Source organism: Pongo pygmaeus, chromosome 19, assembly GCF_028885625.2.
Source record: "Pongo pygmaeus isolate AG05252 chromosome 19, NHGRI_mPonPyg2-v2.0_pri, whole genome shotgun sequence".
In the NCBI taxonomy this organism is placed as follows: Eukaryota; Metazoa; Chordata; class Mammalia; order Primates; family Hominidae; genus Pongo; species Pongo pygmaeus.
The window spans coordinates 15983290-16010663 of NC_072392.2; the positions used below are offsets into that span (position 1 = coordinate 15983290).

Below are 27374 nucleotides of genomic sequence, written 5' to 3' on the forward strand. Positions count from 1 at the left end.
ACTACCTCTTTAACAATTATCCACTGACCACAGTTTTCAAACCTTCCTTTTTCTTTTTTACCAAAGAGTGAACCTTTAATGCAATAGTTATATATTAGACTATCAAGAGAGGAATTATGCACAACTTGATTTTGCCCAAGAACATTCTTGTGTCCTCTAAGAAACAAAAAAAAAACCCAAAACAAAAAACTTTTCCAAAGCCATCCGCATTTATGTGGCAGTGAAGATGTACATACCTACATAAACACACAGGAAACATAAATTTTGTGTGTGTTGGTTTTTGTTTTTTTCTAATTTTTTAGAGACAAGGTCTCACTTATTGCCCAAGTTGGAGTGGAGTGGTTATTTACAGGTGTGAGCATTGTAGCATATTATAGCTTCAAAATCCTGTCCTCAAGAGTTCCTCCTAAACATGTCTGGCTTAGGAGATACTTTTTGTGTTTTTTTTTTGAGACAAAGTCTCACTTTACCACCCAGGCTGGAGTGCTGTGGCACGATCTTCACTCACTGCAACCTCCGCCTCCGGGGTTCAAGCAATTCTCCTGCCTCAGCCTCTCGAGTAGCTGAAACTACAGGCACATGCCATCATGCCCAGCTAATTTTTGTATTTTTAGTAGAGATCGGGTTTCACCATGTTGGCCAGGCTGTTCTTGAAATCCTGACCTCAGGTGATCCACCTGCTTCAGCCTCCCAAAGTGCTGGGATTACAGGTGTGAGCCACTGCACCCGGCCATTTTCTTTCTTTCTTTTCTTTTTCTTTTTTTGAGACAGGGTCTTGCCCAGGCTGGAATGCAGTGGTGCAAGCAAGCATGGCTCACTGCAGCTTTGACCTCCTAGTCTCAAGTGATCCTCCTGCCTCAGCCTCCAGAGTAGTTGAGACTATAGGCCCACACCATCATGGCTGCTTAGTTTAAAAATTTTTTTTTTTTTTTGGTAGAGACGAGGTCTCACTATGTTGCCCAGGCTAGCCTTGAACTCCTGAGCTAAGGTGATCCCCCTGCTTCAGCCTCCCAAAGTGTTGGGATTACAGGTGTGAGCCACTGCACCTGGCCAGGAGACACAAATTTTTCAAGAAAGTAGTACTCAGATGCACTGACTATCCTGTTGCCTCTTAATATATGGATGAGGAACGTCATTTCATACATTAGCCATCATGAGTAATACTAAATCCTGGCTCTGATCACTTATATTAGCATATATAATACATTGAAAATGCATTCATAGCAACAGATTTTGAGGACAGGATAAAAAAGTAAAAAAATAAAATTTGTAAAAGTATTAAATTTTAAAAAATTAAAGAGAAAAAGAGAAGAAAATGCATTCAACGATGTTGCAAAGACAGAAAATGGCTATTTCACAAATGACACTAGCAAGACTGGCAGTGAGTTGCCTAACATTTAACTAACCATTTTTCGGTGGACTGCAATGAGGTAACCTGTAAAGGGGCCGTCAGGAAGAGATGGCATGTGACCATTAACCATTCCATTTGTGAAGTTCTTCTCAGTTCCACATGGCACAACAGCGTTTGGCATTCCACTGGGGACGAATATTGGTCGGGGTAGGTCCCCATTGGTAGTTAGGGTGGATGTTCCATTTGTAGATGGCGAAGAGAAGAAATCTACAAATTCAAAGATAAGTACAGCATCGTAAGCTTGTGGTATTTTCATCTTTGCTCTTTTCTCAAGTATCCTGAGGACCAGAGACAGTGTAGTCTCTTAACACAGGGCAGGGAGAAATCATAGTATAAATAACTCTAGATTTATTGGAAGATTTTAATTTCCAGTTTTACTTCCTTAACTCACACTTTTGACCAAATGAAAAGGAAAGAGTAACTGCTGGAAACTCTTAAGCAGAATTTTTGCAGAAACCTGTATCAGCACCATGTTGTAGCACACAAACAGTTCTACCACTTGTTTTCTTTTCCTTCTCTTCACCTTTGAAGACACTGTCCAATACGGTAAACTCTACCCAGATGTTACATTTAAAATTTAAATTAGGCTGGATGAGGCAGCTCACATTTGTAATCCTAGCACTTTGGGAGGCTGAGGTAGCAGATCCCTTGAGCCCAGGAGCTAGTGACCAGCCCAGGCAACATGGTGAAAACCCATCTCTACAAAAGATACACCACAGCTGGGCATGGTGGTACACATTTGTAGTTCCAGCTTCTTGGGAGGCTGAGGTGGGAGGATTGCTCCAGCCCATAAGGCAGAGGCTGCAGTGAGCCAAGATGATGCCACTGCACTCCAGGCTGGGTGACAGTGAGACCCTTTCTCAAAATAAATAAATAAAATAAAATAAAAATTAAAAATGCATTATTCTCAGTCACACTAGCCACATCTCGAGTGCTTAACAGTCCACGTGACTGGTGGATACTATATTGGATGGCAAAGATCACAGAAGTTCCCACCACTGCAGAATTCTATTGGACAGTGATGTTCTAAATTAAAACTAAAATTAGATCATCCACCAACTCACCGTCAGGACTATCTACCTACTACACATCAATGAGGGGAGCCTCATAAAGCCCTTTGTAGTTGGGGAATTAGCCTAATTGACCTAATTGTAAGTAACATAAAGAATAGACAAAGCATACTAGCGGTTAAAAGGACTCAGTGAGTGACCACATTAAATTACATATAATATTGGATTTCTTTCTAGCTACATCTATTGTTTATATTTTCTGTTAGTATGTTCCTCTCATACTAGCTGTTGCCATGTTAGTATTAGATAAAAGTTCAAAGAGATCTGAATTCCAAGAGTATGTTAGCTAACAACTACCTATCTAACTGAAGTCACTTGGGTTCTCTAAATTTTAGGTTTCTCATCTAAAAAATGTGGAATAATCAGTAAGGTTTCCCTTGGGTTCCAAAACTCTCCTGCTATAATATCCTCTGCATGAACAAATATAGCAAAGATGACAACTCTTAGACAAATATTTAAAGGTGCAATCATGAGAAGGAGTTCTAGTTCTATCTTACCTGTCTGTGTTGGACTAGAAGCTGAAATTGGAGATGCAGCGACAGGAATTTCAAATGCACACAAAAATCCACTCACTGAGAGTCCTACTTTTTGGTTGTCCTGAGGAAAGTTCTACAGAAACAGCAGCAAGATGAGAAGGGGGGGATGTTTCAGATAAAAAGGAAAAGTTCTCTCTCTAATGTGTTTCAAAAGAATGTCTTAGGTGCTTTCATCCGTAAAACCAACGAGATGATTGAATAATTTTTCAACTACATAAAGGATGAATGCTTGATAAAAATAACTGAAAACTAACCTCAATTGTTGAACTATTATCTCTTTTCACAGGAAGAAGTGTGTTGTATATGACTGACTTCTTCAGTTTTGTCCTTTGTTTCAGGGATCTAAATTCCAACCCTCAGACACCCCATTTTTGCATTTCATATGAAGAAAATGTCAATGAGGTGAGAGTGTGTTCAGAAATCCCAAAGATGAATATAAATAATACCAGTTGCAGGAGCTTAATTTAGAGTAGGCAATATATTTATTAGATTATTTGTTTCCCCAGCTGGTATGTAGAAAGACATGATTGGTGTCAATTTGTCTTTACTCTTAATTTCTTAGTGTGTTAAAAGACCAAGTATATATATTCATAAATACTAAAAACACACATTCATAAATACATAAAATACTTTAACCTAGGAAGAATTCTAGTAACAGTGGTAATATAGAAGAGCTGTGAAGTGTAATAGCAGCAGTCTTTGGAGGAAACCTATACTATAGTGACACAGCTAGAACACTCCATACAGGCAGCCTTACATATTTCCCTTCTTCAAAAATACCACCATCAGTATTATCCTTTTATTCTAGTAGAAAACTCTTTTAAGTTTCTGGGTTGGAAAACTTGGCATTTTTTGTTGTTGTTGTTGTTCAGTTTTCACTATGTTTTAGTATCTCTCTTGGTCACATAACCTAACAACTGATCATAATAATTGAGAAAAATGTCATCTTTGAAGGATAGAATCAAAAGTTTCTTAGAGTAGTTAACATTACCTTTATGTTGGAATCATGTACTTCTGCTAGAAGGATTTGTTCTGAATTAAGTGCACAGAGATCACTCAGCTGTTTTTTTAAACCTGTGTACTTTTCATCCGTATTCAGTCTTAGTCCATACCGTACAGGGGTAGTACCATCTAACTTAATCACTAGTAAAGAGAAAAGATCTTTTATCAGTAAAATGCAGGTTTCATTGAAAGCCTTAAATGCTGTGTACAGATATATCTGACCTGTAAATATAATAGCAAATATTTCAGCCTAGAATTTTTATTTTATGTGTAAACACTAAAACAGATGGTACTTAGGGATAATATTAAGTGAAATCCGTATTTTTTTTGGTGTTCATCTGACATAAAAGTATGAGTGGCTTTGCGGGGTTTTAAAGAGAGTTGCTGGCATATTTGAAACCAAAAAAAAAAATGCCCCAATCTACATCTTTCAAACCTCAAGTCATGCCTAAAATTAGCTTGCTCAGTTATAATATGCTGACTACCAGTCTTTATTTGTAAACAAATAACTATGCTTACAAATTCAGGCTATTTAAATAAAGTAAATTTAATGGAGTCAAGTAATTTTTCAGAACTTTGTGACCTACCTGTTATTTCTAAGTGCATATCACTATCCATTGGTAGTGGCAAAGACAAAAAATTGAAAGGGTCAAATCGGACACTTATATGCCCACATGTCTTGCATTTGACTTGAGATCTTAGCTGCCCATGGAACAAATCCACAACAATTGATCTATTTCTTCCTAGATGGTTGTCCCAGGCCTAGCAATAAAAAAGATGAGAATTTTCTCTCAAAATCCATAAGAGAGGCATTTCTATATAAATTCACAGAAACTGGTTAAATATATTGCATTTAAATGTAAAGAATATAATCCTTACTCTTCATTTAACGTAAAATATTAAATTGAGATGGAAAATCCTGTTTTTCATTTGTTCTTATCAAGGTAACAATGGTAAATATTAAAGTTATTTGTCCATTAACAATTATAAAGCATGCCTATAGGTCACTGTATACATTACTTTAACAATTAGGGGGACTCTTTAAATTCCACTGGATAATTATTCCTACATCCAGTCCCATAAAGTTTACAATGTGAAATGGCAACAGTTTTCTATATTCATTAAAGGTATTTTTGTTTTGGCATTATCGCATAACAATTAACCACAGGAACAGAAATTCCTTCATTTTCGCAGTAAAATTCTGATCTCAGGATAGTTTAGTTTGCATTTAAGTTGTGCTACATGTATTTGTGGCCAGAACATTTTGTCTATTGCTTACATTAGAAACTCAAAACTGACAAACCTCTGCAGCTACTTCCCAGTCTGGTCGGCCATCACTGTCCTTCAGTTCCACATATGGCTTTTCATGGACTCGGTTGAGATCTTCATGAAGACCATCCAAGAGAAAAGCCAGAAGTTCTTGGGAGTCTTGTTGCTGAAACCCATTAAACCTGGGAGCATATTTTGCTATGGTCCACTATAAATATAAGAGAAGTATCAGTCATTATTTCCTACCCATAAAATTTGGAATGAACATGTCGTATAATCCAATCAGAGCCATTGTAAGAAAATAAATAGTATAGTACTTAGTCTGCCTCCATTTCAACAAATGTATTTTGGATAATCATGAAATCTTTTGAATCTTAACGTCAAATGACCAAAAAAAAAAAAAAAAGAGAGAACTATTTTGGCCAATACTGTGTCCTCAGTCAGCATCACGTAAGCAAACTGTTCTTCAGGCACACAGATGTTATTTAAGACAGAAATACTAAAACAGCATTTGCTCACATTGAAAGACATCCTGTTCTATAATGTTTTACACATTTTTATATGCATATAAAATATGTATATTTTATAGGTACATAATATATACATAACATATGCATAAAATAATGTGTATATAATAATACATAGCATGTATAAAATAATATGTGTATATATTATTTTATATAATGTAATGTTGTCTTCAACAATTACATTTTCTGGTCTGGTTGCATCCTAACTTTTATTAACTGCATTAGAATTATTTAGAGGGTACAAATTAATTAGAATAGTGCCTGGCAAGAGGTAAGTAGTCAAATGTGTAGCTGTTATAGTTAATAATTTGTAATATAAAAAGCTTTTGCTTTGTATTTAAATAAAAATAATGAATAATCCTAACTTCACTAAAATCTACTACATCTGATATTAATATAAAACTTATATTCATTAGTTTCATTCATTCATTCTTCTACTTTTTTTTTCTTTTTGGAGTCAGAGTCTTACTCTGTTGCCCAGGCTGGAGTGCAGTGGTGCGATCTTGGCTCATTGCAAACACCACCTCCCAGGTTCAAGCATTTCTCGTGCCTCAGCTTCCCAAGTAGCTGGGATTACAAGCATGCACCACTATGCCTGGCTAATTTTTTTTAGTAGAGACCGGGTTTTGCCATGTTGCCCAAGTTGGTCTTGAGCTCCTGGCCTCAAGTGATCCACCCACCTCGGCCTCCCAAAGTGCTGAGATTACAGGCATGAGCCCCTGCTCCCAGCCTCCTTCTTTGTATTCTACAGATAGAACTATCTTAGTTGTGTTGAAAATGGATTGGATTGGATGTAGTTAAGAAGACTCTGAGGTCCACCTTGCAGTTAGAACACTGCTAATAGTGAAGTGTTACCAAAAAAGGTTTACTCTTCATATAAGATGTTTGACAAATTAGGAAAATGAATGACATCCCCAATTTAGAGTGTACATTTGGTCTTTATCCTACCCACTACATATACAGTAGTATTTTGCAAATATTTAAACAAGCAAAAGAATTTGGCCTCTTGTTTATACCAAGTGAAGGATCCAAAAGGCTAAACACAAAAAACAAGTGCAGACAAATGATTAAACAACTATTTAGGAATTAAATACTTTTATATTATTTTAACCTGCTTACCTGAAGCTTTAATGGGGCAACACTCTTCTGAGTTCCACTCCAAAGTTCCTGTACTAAATCACCATAGCATTTAGCCATATGCCCCTTCATACCAATGGGATTTGTCCTAGAAGTTTGAGAGGAAAATTTGTTGCCAAAGATTCTCATAAATTACAATCATGTGGGCACAAAAATGCCTAGCATCTCACATCAAAATATCTTTTCTTTTTGAAATAAGAGATGTATTCCTTGGCCTATTTCATATTAAATAGGGCAAATAAGATAAAATCTTTTTCCCGCAGGGTGAAAAAAGAGGAAATTTAGGTGATATTGGGTTTATATCAAAGTCACAGCTTAAGAGGCCAGTGACTCAAGAAAGATTACCTGTTGAGTTCATAAAGATGTCTCCCTGAGATAAAGTACTGTGTCAGTGGCTGTGTGTTACTAACGCACTGGATGCTTGAGTTCATGAAGCATGTGTTTCCCAGGTTGCTTAGACCTGTGGCTCCCTTTTCTATGGGAACTGGAACAAACAATAAGAGAACCAAAGCTTAGCTGTAGTAATATGCCATGGCACGAACAGTTACTTATATTCAATCAAAAGATTTTTTATAACTCTCATAATCAGCTAAATGGTGCTAATAATTCTCTAGCAGGTCTTTGAAATGCTAGAGAAGGTTTTTCATAGAGTGTCTGGCAACAGTGATGATCCATGCTCACTTGTAACCCAGAAGCAGCAATTATTCTTTTTAATTGCTATGATTTTTCAAAATAATTCAAACAATTCTTCTTCTAGTATGTCTTTTAAAACATATAAATTATTTAATTGCAGAGTTAGAAAGAAATTTAGAAAACAATTTGATGGTGGGTTTGCCAACATCAAATGCTGCTTCAGGAAAAAAGAAAAAGAAGGGCCCTAATTACTTTTGAACTAGAAAACCAAAAGTTGTTAGCACTTTAATAGTTGAGAGAAGAAAAAAAAACATTTAAAATAATCTCTTTAAAAAATAATACTGGAGACCTACCCTTGTGTCTATCTACTTTACTACTATTGGCTATAAAAGACATCTCCTCAGGCCAACTCATATCTTTGTTGTGAACTGGAAGGACAGATAGGAATGTGTTAATTTCTTATCTATCTAATTTACACCCACTCGATTGCTTCTGTTTTTTTTTTTTTAAAGACATCTTATTCCTAAATCAGAAGTTTTAAAATCTAGTTAATTTTAGTACATGCATTGCTTACCGATGAGGTTACATTCTGAGAAATGCATCATTAGGTGATTTTGTCTTTGTGTGAATATCACGGTGTGTACCTACACAAACCTAGGCTATGTATGGTATAGGCTGTTGCTCCTTGGCTACAAACCTGTACAGTATGTTACTGTATTGAACACTGTAGGCAACTGTAACACAATGGTAAGTATTTGTGTATCTAAACATGTTAGAACACAGAAAAGGTACAACTAAAAATACAGTATTATAATCTTATGGGACCACTGCTATATACAGGTCTTTTGTTGTCAAACATCTTTATGCAGCACATGCCTGTAATTGGCTCTAAAACCATTCCTATTCTTCATATTGAGGACTTTAAAGTCACTTGGTTTGAATAATCTTTTCCCTCAATTACCTACTTGAAGTAAAATTATACTTAACCATCTACAGAAGTAATTAAAGTTCAGAAACAATGGAATTTCTTATACTTAAAACATTAGAAATATTACAATTCTTTCTTAAATTGTAACAACTGTCAGAGTAATTTATTCCTTTTTTTTTTTTTTCAGACAGTCTGGCTTTGTCCTCCAGGTTGGAGTGCAGTGACGTGATCTTGAGTCACTGCAACCTCCACCTCCTGGGCTTGACTGATTCTCGTGCCTCAGCTTCCTGAGTAGCTGGGACTACAGGCACGTGCCACCACACCCAGCTAATTTTTGTATTTTTAGCAGAGACAGATTTCACCATGTTGGCCAGGCTGGTCTTGAACTCCCGACCTCAAGTGATCCACCCGTCTTGGCCTCCCAAAGTGCTGGGATTACAGGTGTGAGTCACTGCGCCCGGCCTATTCATTTGAATACAAAGGCAGCTAACAACGTTGCCACAAAACTTGATGGGAAAAGACACACTTAAAAAGTTTTTAATGGCATGTGTATGCCAGTGTGTAAATCTATGAATATACAAGTAGCTCTGTCAGTGAGTAGCCAGTGTTGATGACTAATGAAAGCCTGTGCTACTAACTATGCAAGAAAGTTGCTCTCTACTCAAACTCAAAGCAGCAACTTGAAAATTTTAAGGAAGTATAAATTTGTAAACTGAATTCACTTGTTTTTATCTACCATTCCCATCCTTTGTCAATGACTAAAAACAGAATATTTTCCCTTTAAAGCAATCTAAATCATATGGTAGGATTACATAAGAGTTCAAAGGGTTTTCTTTTTCTTTTTTTTCCAAAGGGTTTCTTTGTCATAAAAACATAATGATCAAATAATAGTTGTCTTGGAGAAAATTATAAAATGGGTTATTAGTAACTCTTTAAATTCTTCCCCTTGAAAATTTAATATAGATGCATGCTTCCATCTTGTACCTTCAATTACCAGGTGTTGTTCATCCTGGATTTTCAAATATTCCAATCTATGATCCTCATCATCCAGAAGAGTAAGGCAGTTCTGTGTAAGGAGGAGGAAATGTTTTTATTATTTGGTTAGTAAACTTCAAACAAATACAGAGATAAAAATGAGTAACAATTAAAAAAAAACTTCTTTGTAGTTACGTAACTTATATCACAAATATCTGGCCTACTATAGTTGTTCATAAACATAACTTAGGTGGCAGTATGAGAGAAAGACAATGTGTACTTCACAAGCATTATCTTTCTCTTTTTAAAAATTTCAACAGGTTTTTGGGGAACAGGTGGTGTTTGGTTACATGAATAAGTTTTGTTTGTTTGTTTGTTTGTTTGTTTGAAGATGGAGTCTGGCTCTGTTGCCCAGGCTGGAGTGTAGTGGTGCAATCATGGCTCACTGCTTCCTGGAACTCATGGGCTCCAGCAATCCTCCTGCCTCAGCCTCTTGACTAGGTGGCACATGCCACCATGCCTGGCTAATTTCTTTGACTTTTCTCTAGAGACAGGGTCCACCTATGTTTCCCAGGCTGGTCTCAGACTTCTAGACTCAAGTGAACCTGAACCTCCCACCTCGACCTCTCAAATTGCTGGGATTACCGTTGTGAGCCACCACACCTGGCCTAAATTTCTTATGTGCCATGCTACTACAAAACATCATTATTAGGGGCAGCTAGATGGAAGGTGTAGGAGGACACTATAGTGCCTTTTCAATATTTCTGTATATCTAAAATCATTTCAACAGGAAGAAACATTTATTTTAAAACATGAAGGTGGTTACCCTTCCATGAGTTTCAAGTACAAAGGCAGGCTCATGGTGTCATTAGAATTCAGAATGCTGGTCGCAGGGCTGGGGGTGCTGGGAGGGGCTGGGCATGGTTGGCTTTGTGATCTGGGTGCTGGTGTGTTCCATCTGTGCATGAGTTTCGAGCTGCCCACTTTCTTAATAAATTTTCATAAGTTTAACAAAAAATAAAATGAGGATGCGAAACCTGCTTGGGTTGTTAAGCCTCGGGAAATTACCTCTGCCATGAGCCCTGGCCCAGATGCTTCTAGAAGCCTGGAGGGAACTGAAAACTTTCCAAGTAGAGGTGGCAGAGGCAAGGCCCTGAGGTGGGAGCGCATGGCTGTTTGTCCCTAGCTCTGAAGGGGGTGTCCTGGTTGGAATCAGTGCTGGGTGCACTGCAGGGCCCGGAAGTCCATGTCCACATTGGGGCTCAGCGCAGTGAAAGCCAATCTCACCCCCTCCGCAGAGTGCTCAGCCTGCCAGCAGGTGGCCAGCTGGTCCTCCTGGGATATGGCAGGGACCCAGCAGCTCTGTTCGAAATCATAATGAGGGAACCAAGGGCCCCCTACATCCAGGTCTGTCGGGAGGCGAGGCATCGAGTTCCACTCCAGGAATCTCCAGGAACCCTGAGGTCCTCCCTGAGCCAGGGCCAGGCTGGGCACACCCTGAGTGCCCACAGGGTAGGTGTCTTCCCAGACAGCGTCACCAGGACAGGATGTGGAAGAACGAGGTGCCCATGGCGGAGAAGCTGGCCAAATGGGCCACTGGAACCGGGCTGGTGGGCCTGGAGGGGCCTGCCTGTCCCCCTTGCAGATGGTCTTCCTGCCACGTGAAGCTGGCACAGGACTGGGTGCTGAGGACCCTTGCTCGGGCTTGGCTGAAAGGAAAACAGACGTGGTCAGTGTCTCCAGTGAGCCCTTTCCGGGCTGGGCCCCACCTGCCTGCGTCTCTGGAGTCTTTGGGGTCTCTGTGTGGCCCCCGTGGTCTGACACTGAGGACACGCCTGTAGTCTGCTGATCCCAGAGGGAGGGGTGTGTGCTGCCTGGCATGGGGAAGCCGTTGGGGCATGGCGGGTGGCTCCTGGGACTGCCCCCAGCGTTCAGACTGGCTGGGGGCGTCCTGCCACACACCTTCATCCCACGGCTGTTGGGCTTGGGATATGGCCCCCAGTCAGAACTCAGGTGGGAGGGGCCTTGGATGTCACCCAGCCCTTTACCACCTCACATGGGGACCTGTCTCCGCAGTGGGTGATTGGGCCCGGACGTGGGTCACCCTCTGCCTCCCTGGGCTGCCCAGTCCATGCCAGGACTGACCCTTCCCACATCTGGCTGAACTCTTGGCTCTGGCTCTGGCTCTGGGCCCGGGGTCCCACCTGTGCCCTCTCCCTGAATGCGCTGTGGGTCAGGGACACCCAATTCCCTTGTCTCCCTTGCTCAAGTCTTGTTGTCCTGGCAACCCTGGAGGAGCGTGCAGGAGTGAGGGGCCTCTGCTGCTCTCTGAGGCTGTGGGTGATTGCAGGGAGGGGCAGGGTCTCCCACAAATGGGTCTGGCTCCTCTAGTAACTTTGAGGGCCCTGTGAGGGGGAGAGCAAGACACCATGGAAAGTGGGAGGGGGCTTGTTGGAGGGTCTTGCCCACATCCCCCTCCTGCATGCACAACACGTCCAGTACACACGCACTGAGCGCCTGCCCTGAGGGCCGGTGGGCCTCTTGTACTTTCTTAGAGTCCAGGAGGAAGAGGAGGAAGAAAAGGTGAAGAGGAAGGCCCAGGTAGTAGGTTTGCTGGTCCGGGGCACTCACCCACTACTGACTGCCCAAGAGGGTGACATGGGAGGGGACATGGCACTGGAGCCCACCTGGGGGTGGCAGGTCCCCTTGCGTCCTTGTTAGTTTCTTCGTAGAGGCCCTAAGACGCTTGAGCACAGTGTCATCGTCCATGGCCCACGTATCAAAGAACTGGTTCCGAAAACGTGCCCACCGGCCAGACCTGGATGTCTTCATGAGGCGCTCTAGGGACAGGGTGGATATCAGGCCAAGAGAGTTACCTGGGAATGGTCACAGCTCATACCCTGTGGCCACTTCAGTCTCCCACTGGGCGGTGCCAGATCCTTTTGTGGCCACCCCAGGCGTCCACATGTACACAGGAGACTGTGGCTGGGGGGTGACCTGGGCAGGGAAGTGTTCACCACACTTCCGACTTTCATCTGGGTCATGTGGGGGATGGGCACGGCGTCACAGTGCCCTGCCCAGCCCACCTGGCCAGACCTCCCTCTGGGCCAGAACAGAGGATCATGAGGACAGGGTGAGGAAGCTGCCCTCGGGCCAGTCGGGGTCTGACCACAGGGCTCCCCAGGCCCCACTGGGCACACGTAGACTTACTCTTCTGAACCTTAAAGGCAATGCTTGTTATCGGCATCAACACCTGTCCTCCTTCCAGCAAATACACGTCCCACAGGCGCAGGGTGAGCCCGAGAGAGATCTGTGGGGACAGCAGGTGTGAGAGAACCTGGCCCTTCCAGGCTGGGGCTGGTGGCTCGAGCTGCGCACATTGGGGCTTCAGTCTCCAGAGTCAGTGACCTTCCCCATGAGGGCCGCCTGAGCCATCCAGAATGCTGGGTCAGACAAGGTCTTGCAGCTCCTCATAGGGGGCACTCATTTGAGTGGGGATGTGGCTCCTGGAGAGAGGGGCTTGCCCAGGGCTTGAGGCTTCCCTGAGCCCTCTCAAGTTGGGTCCTGGCCCAGTCAGCCCATGAAGCTGGGCCTGAGCCCCAGCCATTGCCCTGGGATGACCCCTCTTGGGCAGAGGGTTTTGCTTGTGTGACTTTCGGGGACCCGCCTGAGCCTCCTGTGGGCTGGGAGTGAGCCAGACCCCCGGGATGGGGAAGCAGGGCGCTGCAGGGCAAGGAGGGTCCCTGAGCCAGGATCTCCCTATGCCTCCTTACCCCTTGAATCAACATCCGGAGAAGGCAGCCTAACGAGGAACACTGCCCGCATAGACCTTCCTTGTCCTGATGGGAGGAACAGAGGTGCTCAGGGCCCCCTGGGCTGCCCTAAAAACCTCCATCTTCCAGGGCCTCTGAAGACCCTTCCCCTAGTGCAGAACACTGGGCGGTGTCCAGAGCTCCCCACAACACTGTCCCCTTCCCACACTCCCAGTGGACACACTGCCCTTTGCCCTGCTCTGCAGGAGCTGGGCCCCCATCCCTGTGCCTCTGTCTCCTCCAGGGCAGGAAAGGAAACCAACTCCCAGCCCATGGAGAACCCAACATCCCAGGTCAGGCCCTGGCTGAGACTCCGCCAGTCACCAGTCCCACGAGGGGCTCCAGTCCCCCTGCTCCTACAGCCCCACGGGAGGCAGGGCCTCTGAGAAGAGCCGAGGGGACCAAAAACTCACCTGATGCCACATGGTCTTGGGTTGTGACTTGGGTACCACATGCTCCTGTTGGTCTTGGAGCCCCTGGACTGTCCCACCATTTGGGCTGTGGAATCCTGAGAAGCCCCCAGCCCATCATGAAATCAGAGCCTTCCCCCAAGATGTGGAGCCATCAGCTGCAAGAGCTGGGCAGCTGCAGAGGCCCCCAAACCCGAAGGCCTCCCACCCTCCCATCTGGTGACCCCACCATGTGGCCTTTGCCCTGGGGAGGTGGGACAGGAACATCCCCTGGAGCCTGGCTGGAGGTTCCCCTGGAGGCCTCCCGGGCTAGGGCGCAAAAAGGGCAAGCCTGACTTTGAGGCCACAACAGAGCGGCCAGAATAGGGTGGGGGCTGGGCTTCCTGGTCATCTCCTGGAAGTGGGGTCGTGCCAGGGGACACGGGATGGGGAGATGCTGCCACCTGGGCTTGGTCAGCCCATTTGTGGGCACCAAGGGCAGCAGGAGCCCAGGCAGCTGGAGGGCAGGAGGACTCTCAGGGAGGGGAGAGTCAGCTGCACAGAATCAGAGCCGGAGGGCGTGGCTCCAGGACACAGAGGGTGGCCACGGGGAGGATGAGATGCCCTCTGCTGATGGGGATGAAAGGCATCTGTGGACTCCTGTGGGACCCTCAGCAGAGATGTCCTAAAGGCTCCCAACAAGCTGGCGACACAAGGATGGTGCCTTGGCTGAAAGCCGAGATCATCTGGCCACGGTGGCCGTCCCCAGGTCTGGCTGCATGAGGCCCCAGGGGCAGCTGTTCACCTACCTGGCAGGGAGTGCCTCTCACTGGCCAGCAGCTGCACCAGTGCCCAGAATGCATCCTCCTCAGGCAGGTAAAGGAGGAACAAGGCGGCGATGTGGCTCAGGTCCCTGCAGTAGCCCACTTCCTGCAAGAGCCAGAGTCACCATGGAAGGACATCACCTGGGAGGGCTGAGGTCACCTGGGAGGACTCATGTCATTGGAGAGGGCAGAGGTGACTGGGGAGGCTTCCTATGAAGAAGAGGCTTCCTCAGGATGCAAATTCATTTCATGACAAGAGCCAAGTCCATCAGGCACTTCAGCACCTTGTCCAAAATGTCTCCTGAGAGCACTGTCCTGCTTGTGACACTGCCAAACTCCCGGGCTTTGGGGCAGCCCCAGGAGGAGGGCGTCATTTCTTGTTCTGAGAAGTGGTGGTCAGGCCCAGGTGACACCAGGAGTCCAGGCCCCAACTCCTTTGTGTCTCAGCTTGACCCCTTGAGGCCACTGCCTTGCTTGGAGGTTTATGCCAGCAGTGAGCTGGACTCCTACCTCCTATATCCTGGTGGGTCACAAATACTAACTTTAAAAGAAGCAACGACACCCCCACCAGACACCCACTCCTGTGAAGATGGAAATATGGCCCGGGAACCTCACTGCCAGGAATACTCACCAGGTTATACTCCGAATATGCCAGGAGGATGTAGAATAGTTCCCGCTGCCTAGGAAACAGAGAAAGGGGGCTACGGTTTGGTTTGTGCAGATGCTGTTAGTTTCACTTTGTCTACAAATCCTAACAACAAATCCCATTTCAGGTTCAGATGATTCACAAGATAAGCAGTGAGCTCTTCAGGGCCTGAGACTGTTGAAGAAATGTTTCAGTAAAATCCACATCTGTGACATGCAAATAGCCCAGTTCTACAGTGAGTTGACCGATCCTTTTCACGCTGAATGATTTTTTTTTCCAGTTTGCACACACACCAGTTCAGTCTTTGGGTGTACAGTTCCTCCATGGTTCCAAACCAATGTGCAGTCTCCTGGCCACTGCTCCAGCCCCTCCTGGAGAGACTCCTTCATCTTCCAAATCTCCAGGGTTTCCCCTATGCACCCAGCCTCTCCCCGATCCGTTAGCCCCTGGCCACCCAGACTGCTTCTCAGTCCCTATGGTTTGGCCTTTTCAAGAATGGCCTAGGAATGGGAATCCTACTGTGGTAGCTTATTGGGTCTGGCTTCTTTCCCTTAGCAAAATGCATCTAGGATCCACCCACGTTCGTGCAGCCATCACTGGTTTGTTCCCTTTTCTCACCAGGTCTTCCCGTTTGAACGGAGGAACAGCCTGTCTCTCCCCATTCCCGTGTTGAAGGCCATCCCTGAAGGCTCCGTGTGTGAGTGACAATGAATCAAGCAGTGAACGTGGCATGCAGGTTTCATGTGGATGTCAGTTTTCAAATCAGTGGGTTCAATATCTGTGACACCTTGGGGATGCGTGGTTCAAGTCCATTGAGCTTTGTGAGCCACTGCCCAACTGGCTGCCAACGTGGCTGTGCCATGTCATGTTCCCAGCAGACCTGGATGAGAGTTTCCAGGACCCCTAATTCTCCCAGCATTTGGTGCTGTCAGTGTTGCCTGGGGAGGCTCACGGGCCCTCCATCCTGCCACCCTCCCGTGGGTCCTACCATGCGTCCCCATGGGTCAGGGAGAGCACCTTTCACCATTGTGCGTGATTTTCTTTGCTGTTTTCTGTCTCCTCAGGATCCTCCTGGGTTCTGGCCCCACATGTTCCAGCCTGGCCCAGGGCTTGGAACCAGGGAGGTGCTCGGTTCATGGTGCCGGCTGCTCCCTGGGCCAGGAGAGCTCTTGGCAGCTCTGTCATCCCTGCTGGGTGACCCTGGCTTCTGCTGCGGGGAAGTCTCCATCCCTCTTGTTCACCCCATCTCCACTGGGACCCTGCAGCTCCCGTAGGCTTACTTGGCTCCATATCGATCCTTGAAGAAGACATGGTTCCGGAGAGTCCTGCTCACGTCCAGGTTGATCTGGTGGATGTGTTCAGATGACCTCTTGCCCTTCTCCTTCATGATCTGCAGGGCCAAGAGGAGGAAGCAGCCTCAGAACAGATGGAAGCCTCCCTGCCCCAAATGGCAGTCAGCCCACAGTCAGCACTTCGGGAAGGAAGGAAAGAAGGAAGGTTTCCTTCTGCAGAAAGCTGCTTTTTGGCTTGTTACTGAAGCCAGGGAGGGTCACCAGAGCTGAGTTTGTCTCTGGTGACTATGCCACTGTCCATGCCCAGGATGTGTATCTGACCATCCCCCCCCCCACCCCCAACAGGGTGGGCTTGACGTTCCCTCCAGCTGGAGACCTGGGCCCCTGACACGGCCTGTCCTGTTTGTTGTGCTCTGGCTGACAGTACCTTATATTTTCTGGGGTTTTTCGACTTGATTTCCTGAATGTTCAGGAGGACTGACCACACTGGGCCCCTGATGTTCATGGGAACGCCCTTATAGATGTGATCTATGAGCTGTGGGCAGAAAACAATCTGGTGTCACAGGCCACGGGGTGACCCCAGCAAGGACCAGAGCCTGGGGATTCTGGAAATTGTCAGTTTTGGCCCCATGATTCCTCAGTAGAGGTGAGATCAAGCTGGAGCAGGGTCTGCCTTCCCAGGACTGAAAGAGTGGATGGACACTCAGAGTCGAAACTCTGATCTGCACCTTTTTCTTCCTTCAGGTCACTAGGGCATCCCTAGCCTTGAACTCCAGGTGGTCCCAGCCCTAGATTCAGATTCCCTCCCAGCAAGGTGACGCTTGCACGAATAGGCAGGCAATCTGGCGACCAGGCCTGCAGTCCTCTGGGCGAGGACAGTGTGCCACCCCCGCTCTGAGAGGCTGACGGTGCCAGGCCAAAGCCATGGGTGCCTGACCCCTGTCTCTGCAGAGAGTACTTCCAGGGGCCTCTCCCTCCACACATTACCTTTTTGCTGTTTTTATATGTCTCCCATTCACCCAGCATCTCCAGCCACTTGTTCTTTCTTTTTCTCTCCTGCCGAATTTGCTGCCAAATGAGACATGTTGGAGTTAGCGGAGCTGCCAGGCTTCCCAGAGCCACCCGTGGATGCTGGGTCTTGGGCTCTGGATCCCTGGTGGGACCCAGCTGGAAGGAGCCAGGGAAGGGCAGACCCTAAGGGCTGAGAGCCTTTGAGCAAATGAGCACCAGTGGGCTGGCTTTGGGACCCCAGGATGTGCCATCCTCAGGCCACAGATACACCAGTCTTAGGTCCCAGCTTCTAGGTGGGTTCCTGATACAAGCAGGCAGCCACCTCCAAGCCAGGACTGTGGTTCTCACTTTGGAATTTTAACAAACTGCCAAAGTTACGGCAACTTGGGGTCAGGTCTCTGCTGCCCCTCCCAATGACAGCGTGTTGCCCTCACCTGCCACCACCCAGGCCAGCTGCTTCCTCTGCCTCACTGACCACCCGCCCAGCCCCTACGTCCCTGGACCAGCCCCTCCATGCATCAGGCTCTTACCTTTGCCTCCCGGGCAGTCACAGGAGGGAGCTCCGTCTCACTGTAAGGCAACCCAGGCAGAGCTGAGGACCTGCACAAGGCCTGGAGCCGCCCAAGCCTGGGAGCCGACCCCCAGAAAGGACTGGCTCTGTCCCTATCCAGCTCAGGACTCAGCCCGGGAGAAGGCACAGGGAAGGGAGGACAAGGGCCTTCCTGTGGGGCTGACTCCCAGGAGGGGCAGGACCTGGGAGAAGAAGGAGTACAGGGACTCCCAGTACAGCCTGGCTGGGGTTACTGGGACCCTGGCATGGGGGGTGGTCAGGCTGCACAATGGGGCTGCCCGTCCTGGACTCGAGGTGGTGCTTTCTGCTGGAGCTGAGAAAGGTTAGCCCTGAGATGGGATGGGGGCCACCTAGGGTGGGCGACCAGGCCCTGACAGGAGTCCCTCAGGGAGTGACCACATCACCCCACCTGGGTCAAGGGAGCCTGCCCTGAGACCTGCCCGGTGTACTCTGGGTGCACCAGGGACCCATCCCACTTGACAGCCCCAAGGCTCTTGCAGGTTCTGACCCCCCAGCATCCACCTGCCTCTCCCTGCATCTGAGCCACACACCCTGCATTTCAGAAGTGGCACGGCTCATCAGCTCCCTCCCACCCTACCTCCCCCGGGATGCTCTCTCTCTCCATCCTATGATGCCCAAAGGATGGGCTCCTGGCTGGGCTCCTCTTACCTGGCCCCAGATCCCTTCCCGGCACCAGACCCAGGGTCTTTAGTCACAAGCCCTGCTGCCTCCCTGGCCTCCCCGTGACATGCCCAGAATGGGGCCCTGCCCATCTTCTCCCCCATTCCCCTAGGGCCACAACCCCCACTGTCCCCATGCCTTTCCCCCTTCCCCATGGGGACAGTGAGGGCTGTAGATCTAAGGACATGGGGGAGAACAGGGGCAGGTGGGCCCTCAGAGACCTGCTGGACAACAGCCCCAAGGCTGGCCAAGCATCCACCTGCCTCTCCCTATACCTGAGCCACACACCCTGCGTTTCAGAAGTGGCACGCCTCATAAGCTCCCTCCCACCTTATCTTGCCCGGCATCCGCTCTCTCTCCATCCTATGATCCCTGAGGGATGGGCTCCAGGCTGGGCTCCTCTTACCTGGCCCCAGATCCCTTCCCAGCACCAGACCCAGGGTCCTTAACCACAAGCCCTGCTGCCTCCCTAGTCTCACCGTGAGATGCCCAGAGCGGGGCCCTTCCCGTCTTCTCCCCCATTCTCTTCGGGCCAAAGCCCCCACTGTCCCCACACCTTTCCCCCTTCCCCATGGGGACAGGGAGGGCTGTAGTTCTAGGGAAATGGGGGAGGACAGGGGCAGGTGGGCTCTGAGAGACCTGCCGGACAACAGCCCTGAGGCTGGGCCAGGTGTCTCCTCACCCTGTGGCCACAACCCTTGGATCTCACCGGGGTTATCTCCTGGTACACAGGGCCAGAAGCTCAGGCTGCCCCGCTCCTCTTGTGCTAACTTGCCGACAGAACTGCTGAGAGCCCAGGGGCCTGGCCTAGCCCAGTCTCCATTCCCACCCGCTCCCTACATGGGCCTTGCACCTCTGGCCCAACCACAACCTCAGGCTGGACCTCCAGGGGAGCCAGGGAGGAGTTCTGACCCTGGAAAAGAGGTTGGCCAGACCTGGCGAGACATGTCCTGTGTCAGAAAGGCTTTTCTAAAAGCAAACCCATCCCTGAGCTGAGACAGCTGCTTTAGGGGTGAGGGGAGCACAGAGGACTCACTGCAGAATCCCAAAGCGATCAATGCTGCTGTAGATTTCAACAGGCTCAGGCCCCTTGTCCTCTGGCAGCCCAGCTCGGTGTCCCTGTAACCCAGAGGGAGCCTTAGTGAGGGGTCCAAGGTAAACGGTGCAAGGGCCTGGGGGTATTGGCCACCCATCCCTGCCCTGTGCTCCTAGGGAACCCAGGACCCTTTGACTAGGGTGCACTGGAAGAGACCTCCCTCCAAGGAGCAGACCCAACTGTACCTTCTGATACTTCATAATTATGTCCTCCCGCTCCTGTGCCTGCAAACTATCTGCGTCCTCTATCATGTCCATCCTGTGAGACAAAATTGTCTAAAGGTTACACTGTACCCGACAGCTTCAGAGAACACCTGAACCGCTCCCGTCGGGCTCCCAGATGCCGGCTGGTTGTATAACCTTCATTCCACCACTGCACTCCGGTAAAAAGGGGCCAAACCCCATGGCCCACACCTCCATGGGTCTCTGCAGTCTGAAGCCCCAAGCAGGGGTGGGCATCTTCCCAAGGACTCAAGAAGAGTGGGACCTGGACAGAGAATCCCATTGTCCCCTTATGCCAGGAAATGCACACACACCTGCCCCGGCAGGGTGAATGGTGTCCACTTGCCAAGGGTGAAAAGCCTGTGATGGGCTATTCCAGGGATGTGGATGCGAACTGCGGTCAGGCACCAGAGGTCTCTGTACGATCGGCCTCCTTGGATGCTCAGGGCCACAGAGATGCCCAGTTTCCTATGGGGAACAAGATCTCTCCTGACTGCTCCGTTCTACCATGCTCATCACTTGGGCTACCATGGCCCTTCAGTCTAACCAGTGAAGCTGCTTTAGGAATAACGCCATTTGAGCAGGAGTGTGTTTGGTTTTGGGGATGAAAATGATCTACTGTCTCCAAAGCAGCCACTGTGCTCATGGAAACCATGTCTCTCAGGGAGGGACTGTGGACTCCACCATTCCGAGCTGTCCCTACAGGAGGGGGCTTCATTTTCCTGGGTCACTGATGAAGAACAGTGGGTCCTCGCTCCTGGAGAACATCTAGATGGACCATCCTTCCTGAGAATACTCGGGGCAAAAGGAAAGCGAGGCCAGACAGAATAAGAAATACTTGGGGAGAACTCCAGTGCCTGGACCCCTTTGAACACAAGAGAAGATAGTCTCCCCTCAGCCAGCCCTCCAGGGCTCCTTCACTTTCCACAACTCCCCAAGGGCAGAAGGCTCCCCATGCCACTCCCAGACAAGGGACTGTGTGTGTCCAGTGGGTCCCACAGTGACCATCACGACCCAGCTTAGGCCCCAGCTGTGTTCTGAGGACCCTTCCCTCCTCCCCACCCACAGTGGATCCATCCCAGTGTCTCTTCCACGGCCAGGCTCTGCCCCATCGGGATCGGAAATCTGGGCAGATTTGGGATCTAGAGCAGGGAGGTCTCAGGGTTGAGGCCTGAAGTCTAGCACGGCACACAGCAGGGCTGAGAGCAAAACTCAGGGTCGTGTCTGGATTCTCGGGCCGGTTACCGCCTCTCTGACCCCAGATGTCTCACCTGTCGAATGGGTACATTCGGGAACAGCACCCACTCTACGAAGCCACCATGAGGACAAAAGAGAAAATCGTCTACACAGGCAGTGTAGAACGGGCGCCCGGTGACTGCTCAGGGATGACCCTCCTCTGTAGCTGCCCAGAGGCCAACACCGCCCATACCATAGCCACTGTCCCCAAGTCAGCCTGGAGGGAAGAGAGCAGGTGACACTCACCTGATTCTGATGAATCAGTTGGCCTGGGTTATGCCTCTCAGGGAGAAAACCTTTGAGTCCACAAGCTGCTCACCAACACCACTGTGTGTGAGTAACTGCTCTAGAACACAGACACAGGCTGGAGAGCGGATAGGTGCTAAGCACCAGTGACATTCTGATGTCATGGCACGCATCACAATGGGGCCTTGCCCGGGTCAGCAGGGCCCAGAGTCAGGTCCTCCGCCGCCTGAGGCATCAACATGCCTGCCTGCATTGTGTTTGTGCACATGCGTGCACACGTGTATGTGGGTAAACATGTCTGTGCACATGTGTGTTACTTCTCTGGCCAGGCCTGGCTCCCCCACTCATGTGTGCACCCAGTTCCTCATCACTGTCATCCCTGGAGCCCAGGACCAGCATCAGACCTCCCTGAACTCAGCCCTCCCTAGCCAGGGTGGTCCTGGGATACACATAGGGGTGGAGGGAAGTGACTGTTTCTGTTGAATCTCAGAATACAAAAGCTAATACTATTAACTAATGGTTATTTAGTATCTCTAATGGTCTTTTTTAGTGTCTCTAATGGTATCACTTCTTCATTTCTGGTATTTTAACTGGGTATTTCTCTCCATGACCCTTGGATATTTTAGCTAGAGGATCCTGTGGGGAAAGTGCCGGGCACACAGTAGGGGCTCACTCCTCTAGTCATGTTATCTAACACGTGGCTCAGCTGTCCTTCCACCCACGGCCTAAGGGATGCCAAATTCCAGGGTCCAGAAAGAGCTTGGGATAAAATGAACATCCAAGGGGAGGGCTTTGACTTGGGCTTAGTCTGCCTGTGCCATCCAAACGGAGTCTCAAGTCCTGAGACAGGGCATCCACATGCCCCAGTGCAGGGCCCTCCTGATCAACACCTGCTCCCCTGTACTCATTAGCAACCTCACCCACCCTACTCTCAAAGCATACTTGGCCCTCGTATCTAGGAGCTCTGTATCTGTGGATTCAGCCAACAGCAGATGGAAAATATTCAGAAAATAAATTGGATGGTTGTGTCTCTACTGAACATGTGCAGACTTTGTTCTTGTCATCATTCCCTAAACAACACAGTATCACAACCATTTATATAGCATCTGCATTGTATTACACATCATGAATAACCTAGAGATGGTCTAATGTATATGGGAGGATGTGCATAGCTTATATGTAAATACTAGGCCATGTTATGTCAGAGACTTGAGTATCCATGGATTTTGGCATCCCTGGGGACCCTAGAACTAATCCTCCATGGATACCAAGGGATGACTGTATAAACTCACTCAGGAAGGCTTCTCACTGGAGGAAGGGCCCAGTTCAGGACTCACAGGTACATCTCCCTGGACTACTGTCCATTCATCCATTGTCTCCCCCGACTCCACATCTTGGACTGTCCCAATGACAGCCCTAGCAAGAAGAGACAAGAAACAAGACAAGTTCACGCTGTCCAGTTTTGAGGTCTTGAAAGAAGTTGCACCAGTATGAGAAGAGTGGATCAGTTTTCTCCAGGATCCAGAAAGCATATCAGGCAGCCTTGGGGTAAGGAAAGGAGCCCAGCCTCTCCAGCAGCCACATGGGCCAGCAGTAGGATGGGGCTGGGGCTGGCCATGTGGATCACTTGGGCCTCATGAGGTGAAAGGAAATACCAGGGGGCAGAGGAGGAGCATGGGGGCAGCTGGTTGCCTAAGGAGAAGGCACCTCAGGGAAGGAGACTATATTCGTTTGTTTTCACACTGCTATAAAGAAATACGTGAGACTGGGTAATTTATAAAGGAAACAGGCTTAACTGACTTGCAGTTCAGGAAACTTGCAATCATGGCAGAAGGTGAAGGGGAAGCAGGCACCTTCTTCACAAGATGGCAGGAGGGAGTGAGTGGAGAACCAGTAAGTGCCACACTTTGAAACCATCAGCTCTCCTGAGAACTACCTCACTATCCGGGGAGCAGCACGGGGGAAACTGTCCCCAAATCCAATCCCCTCCCACCAGGTTCCTCCCTTGACACAGGAGAATTACAATTCCAGATGAGATTTGGGTGGGGACACAGAGCCAAACCTGTGAGCATATCAGTCTATCTTGCAGCTCCCCTGGGGCTGAAGCTGAGTACAGATCTGCTGGCCTTGCCCTATAGCACACGAGGTCTCTGCCAGTGTGCCCCCATCTGCTGCTTCCTAGGGATGGTGGTGACTTCCTCAAGAGGAGGGTGGATTTGCTCTCCTGCTGCCCCTGCAGGGCCTTGTGGAGCCCCGGCCAAGTTCTCCCAGGGTAAGGGCAGGAAACAGGGCTCCTTGCCCTTCTTGCTACTTGAGTGACAACCCTGGGGTCATCCCTAGGCCCCGTCACTGACCCTGCTTCTAAACTGAGAACATTTTGGCAAATCTTCCTGGCAGAGGCTGGGGACTCATCCCTGCTATCTGTTCTAGCTTGATAAAGCTGGGTTAAGACATCTGGGCAAGCAGACAGTAGAGTGGACCCCAGGAAGGGTGGGTGGAGGGTGATGGCCTTTGGGCTTCCCTGGACCAGGGTGGGAAGGGGGAAGTTTACCAGGAAATAGAGCTCTCAGGACTATGTTTAGGAGGAGGTGGTAATGCTGGTGGGGGGATGTCCATTCATCCATCCATTCATCCATTGTCTCCCCCCACCCCCCAATCTTGTACTGTCCCAATGACAGACCTACCAAGAAGAGACAAGAAACAAGACAAGTTCATGTTGTCCAGTTTTGAGGTCTTGGAAGAAGCTGCACCAGTATGTGAATAGTGGGTCAGTTTTCTTCAGGATCCAGAAAGCATATCAGGCAGCCTCGGGGTGAGGAAAGGAGCCCAGCTTCTCCAGCAGCCACACAGGCCTGCAGTAGGATGGGGCTGAGGCTGGTTTAGGGTGGAGGATAAGTGACAGCCAAGGTTTGTCAGCATGCAGAGGGGTGGCTGACTCATGGACTAGGGGCTGCAGAGCCCAGTGGTTGCCCTTAGTTCTTGGATCCTGGGAGACTTCTGGAGCCTGGATCTGGACAGCCTAGGGGTGGAGGTGGTGAGGGGCAGGGGTGGGGCGGGAGGAGAGGCCTTGCATGACAGGGTGCAGGGCAGGAAGCCAGCCAGGGACTGCTTTGGAGTGGCTGCTCCCATCCCCATTCCCACCCCCAAACCCACCCCTCCCCCCACCCTGGTGCGGGGTCGGTCGTGGGCAGGTGTCCTCTGCTTTGGCCTCAGCAGATCCCAAGATGGAAGCTGGCAGCCATGTGGGCATGTCACTTGCGCCAGCTTTGTCCTGCAGTTTCTGCTTCCTGGAGCGTGGGGCGCCCACCCAGGAGAGCACGGGCACACCCCACACCTCTCATTTTGAGGGTGCTGGGAGGTGGGGGACCTAGGTCCTGCAGCCCTGTGCTTGTCCCGTGAAAATTAGCCTAGGAGTCCCGTGTCCGCCCATCCACGTGGAGCCCCGGGAGCCTGAACAGTAGCATGCAGCGAGATGAGGAGGGAGAGAGAACTGGAAAAGGAGAAAGAGAGATGAGGAGAAGGGAATGAGAGAGAGGACGAGAGACTGGGAGAGAGACAGAGGAGACTGAGAGGATAAGGAGGGCGAGAGATGGAGAGAGAGACACAAAACGCAAAGAGACAGAGAGAGACGTGCATGAGTAGGAGGTTGAGTTACTCTGGATCCCGGTTCCCAGTGAAAACTGTAGGTCGCCATCACCTAACCACACGTGCAATAAAGTCTTCTGCCTGCTGCTCAGAGCCCTGAGAACCCCTTCTCGTGGAGCAGAAAACCTTTGACTACTGCCCTTCCTCACTGCATTTTTGTTTTCTCTTCTGGTGAACCGTGATGTCTTGTCTATTGCCTTCCTGGGCTCAAGGATCCATCAAAAACTGACGCCGCTTTTGGGGAGGATCTGCAGTGCCTTCCACTCACTAGGCTCCCCAGGAAACTTGTGTACTTGGCTTGGGCCCTAAGCAACTGGGTACATGCTGGGGCTCTGCTTCTCTCTTTCAGTAAGAAGGAGAACTAAGAAAGAGACTGAAGCATGGTCTGCGGAGAAGGCACTTGTGCAAACACCAGGAGAATGAGGGGCCTGAGTCGTCTTCATTTCTCCTAAAAGCATGCATTCCCGGCTGGGCGCGGTGACTCACACCTGTAATCCTGGCACTTTAGAAGGCTGAGGTGGGCGGATCACCTGAGATCAGGAGCTCGAGACCAGCCTGACCAACATGGAGAAACCCCATCTCTACTAAAAATACAAAATTACCCAGGCATGGTGGCACATGGCTGTAATCCCAGCTACTCGGGAGGCTGAGGCAGGAGAATTGCTTGAACCCAGGAGGCAGAAGTTGCAGAGAGCCGAGATTGCACCATTGCACTCCAGCCTGGGCAACAAGAGTGAAACTCCAACTCAAAAAAAAAAAAAAAAAAAAAAACCACATGCATTCCCTCCCAGGCCACTCTAGTGAGGGCATGAAGCACAGCATGTGTGTGTGTGTGTGTGTGTGCATGTTTGTGTGTTGCAGGGGTTACAGTGGACAGGATGTGGGAGGGCAGCTGCAGCTCCAAGCTGCAAGTCTTTCTGATAGAATGCTTAAGATTCCTTGGACCACAGCAAGAGTGTTTTCATTTGCACCCATTTTTATTAGCATTTAAACCTGTATTTTTTGTAGCATGTAAACCTTAAGCTGCTTAACTATTCCTTGAAGCATTTACACCAGTGGTTCCCAACCTTTTTGCTACCTGAGACCAGTTTTCTTGAAGACAACTCTTCCACGGACCCAGGAGAAGGGGAAGGGATGATGCGGAGATGATTCAAGCCCATTACATTTATTGTGTGCTTTATTTCTATTATTATTTAACTGTAATATATAATGAAATAATTACACAACTCACCATAATGTAGAATCAATTGAATCAGTGGGAGCCCTGAACTTGTTTTCCTGCAACTACATGGTTCCATCCGGGGGTGATGGGAGACAGTCACAGATCATCAGGCATTAGGTTCTCATAAGGAGCACGCAATCCAGATCCCTGGCATGCGTAGTTCACAGTAGGGTTCGTGCTTCTATGAGAATCTAATGGCACCGCTCATCTAACAGGAGGCAGAGCTCATGCGGTAATGCGAGGGATGGGAAGTGGCTGTTTCTACAGATGAAGCTTTGCTCACTGGCTGGCTGCTCACCTCCTGCTGTGTAGCCTGGTTCCTAACAGTTGGGGATCCCTCATTTACCCAGCAAGATAAATACATTGTTATGTCAATTGAAATTATTCACCTTGAACCACCCAAAATTACCCTGCGTACCTACACCCACCCAAGGGTCCCGTAGCACACTTTAGGAGCTGCAGACAGTGAGCCTGGAGCTCCATGGAGCATTCCATCCCTTCACCATCTGTGGGCTAACAGGCTGCGTTCGTTTCCTAGGGCTGTTTTACAGTACCACAGACTGCGCACCTTCAACAACAGAATGTTACTGTCTCACAGTACTGGAGGCCATGAGTCCAAGATCAAGGTGTCAGCAGGGTGGGTCCCTTCTGAGGCTGTGCAGGAAGGCTCTGTTCCAGGCCTGTCTCCTGATGCGTGGGTGGACGTCTTCTCCCTGTGACTCTTCATTAAGGGTGATTCTGGTGAGGGCTCGGAAGAGGAGACTTGGACCGAATGTTGGTAGATAAATGTGCCAGTGGAAACCAGAGGGTAGACGGGACTCCATCCATACCCGGGGCTTTCTGGGGACAGACCTGTCTAAGCAGCTGCCATTCCCAACCGAATTCTGTTTCTGAAAAGCCAGGTAACAGCTGGGGCTGGGCCCGCTGGGATTTGTTTAGTGACCGGATTATGTGGGAGGCCTGGAGTGGGTGGTTGGGTGGCGGGTGGTACTGC

The 27374-nt window shown here is 48.8% G+C and overlaps 1 protein-coding gene across 6 annotated transcripts in view; it reads right to left on the bottom strand.

Annotated features, from left to right (window-relative positions):
* Positions 1-22062, bottom strand: part of LOC129029899 (ubiquitin carboxyl-terminal hydrolase 6-like) — a 49351-nt gene extending 27289 nt beyond the window's left edge. For 2 of the 6 annotated variants that reach the window (XM_054474713.2, XM_063656583.1), the window contains exons 1-23: positions 21514-22062; positions 20346-20499; positions 19996-20068; positions 19751-19833; positions 17993-18032; positions 17439-17519; positions 16879-16986; positions 16440-16549; positions 15145-15193; positions 14499-14619; positions 13714-13808; positions 13262-13327; positions 12699-12798; positions 12176-12328; positions 10776-11197; positions 9498-9579; positions 7298-7436; positions 6935-7040; positions 5323-5496; positions 4607-4781; positions 4009-4160; positions 2979-3090; positions 1407-1618 (exon numbers count right to left, since the gene is read on the bottom strand). In XM_054474713.2, coding sequence (XP_054330688.1) covers positions 1407-1618; positions 2979-3090; positions 4009-4160; positions 4607-4781; positions 5323-5496; positions 6935-7040; positions 7298-7436; positions 9498-9579; positions 10776-11197; positions 12176-12328; positions 12699-12798; positions 13262-13327; positions 13714-13808; positions 14499-14619; positions 15145-15193; positions 16440-16549; positions 16879-16986; positions 17439-17519; positions 17993-18032; positions 19751-19833; positions 19996-20067 — 2652 coding nt within the window. In that variant the 5' untranslated portion in view covers position 20068; positions 20346-20499; positions 21514-22062. Of the gene's footprint in view, positions 1-1406; positions 1619-2978; positions 3091-4008; positions 4161-4606; positions 4782-5322; positions 5497-6934; positions 7041-7297; positions 7437-7938; positions 8014-9497; positions 9580-10775; positions 11198-12175; positions 12329-12698; positions 12799-13261; positions 13328-13713; positions 13809-14498; positions 14620-15144; positions 15194-16439; positions 16550-16878; positions 16987-17438; positions 17520-17992; positions 18033-19750; positions 19834-19995; positions 20069-20345; positions 20623-21302 lie in introns of those variants that run through there. The other 4 variants (XM_063656581.1, XM_054474714.2, XM_054474701.2 and 1 more) reach the window with 4 other exon arrangements.
* Between the last annotated feature and the right edge of the window lie 5312 nt (positions 22063-27374).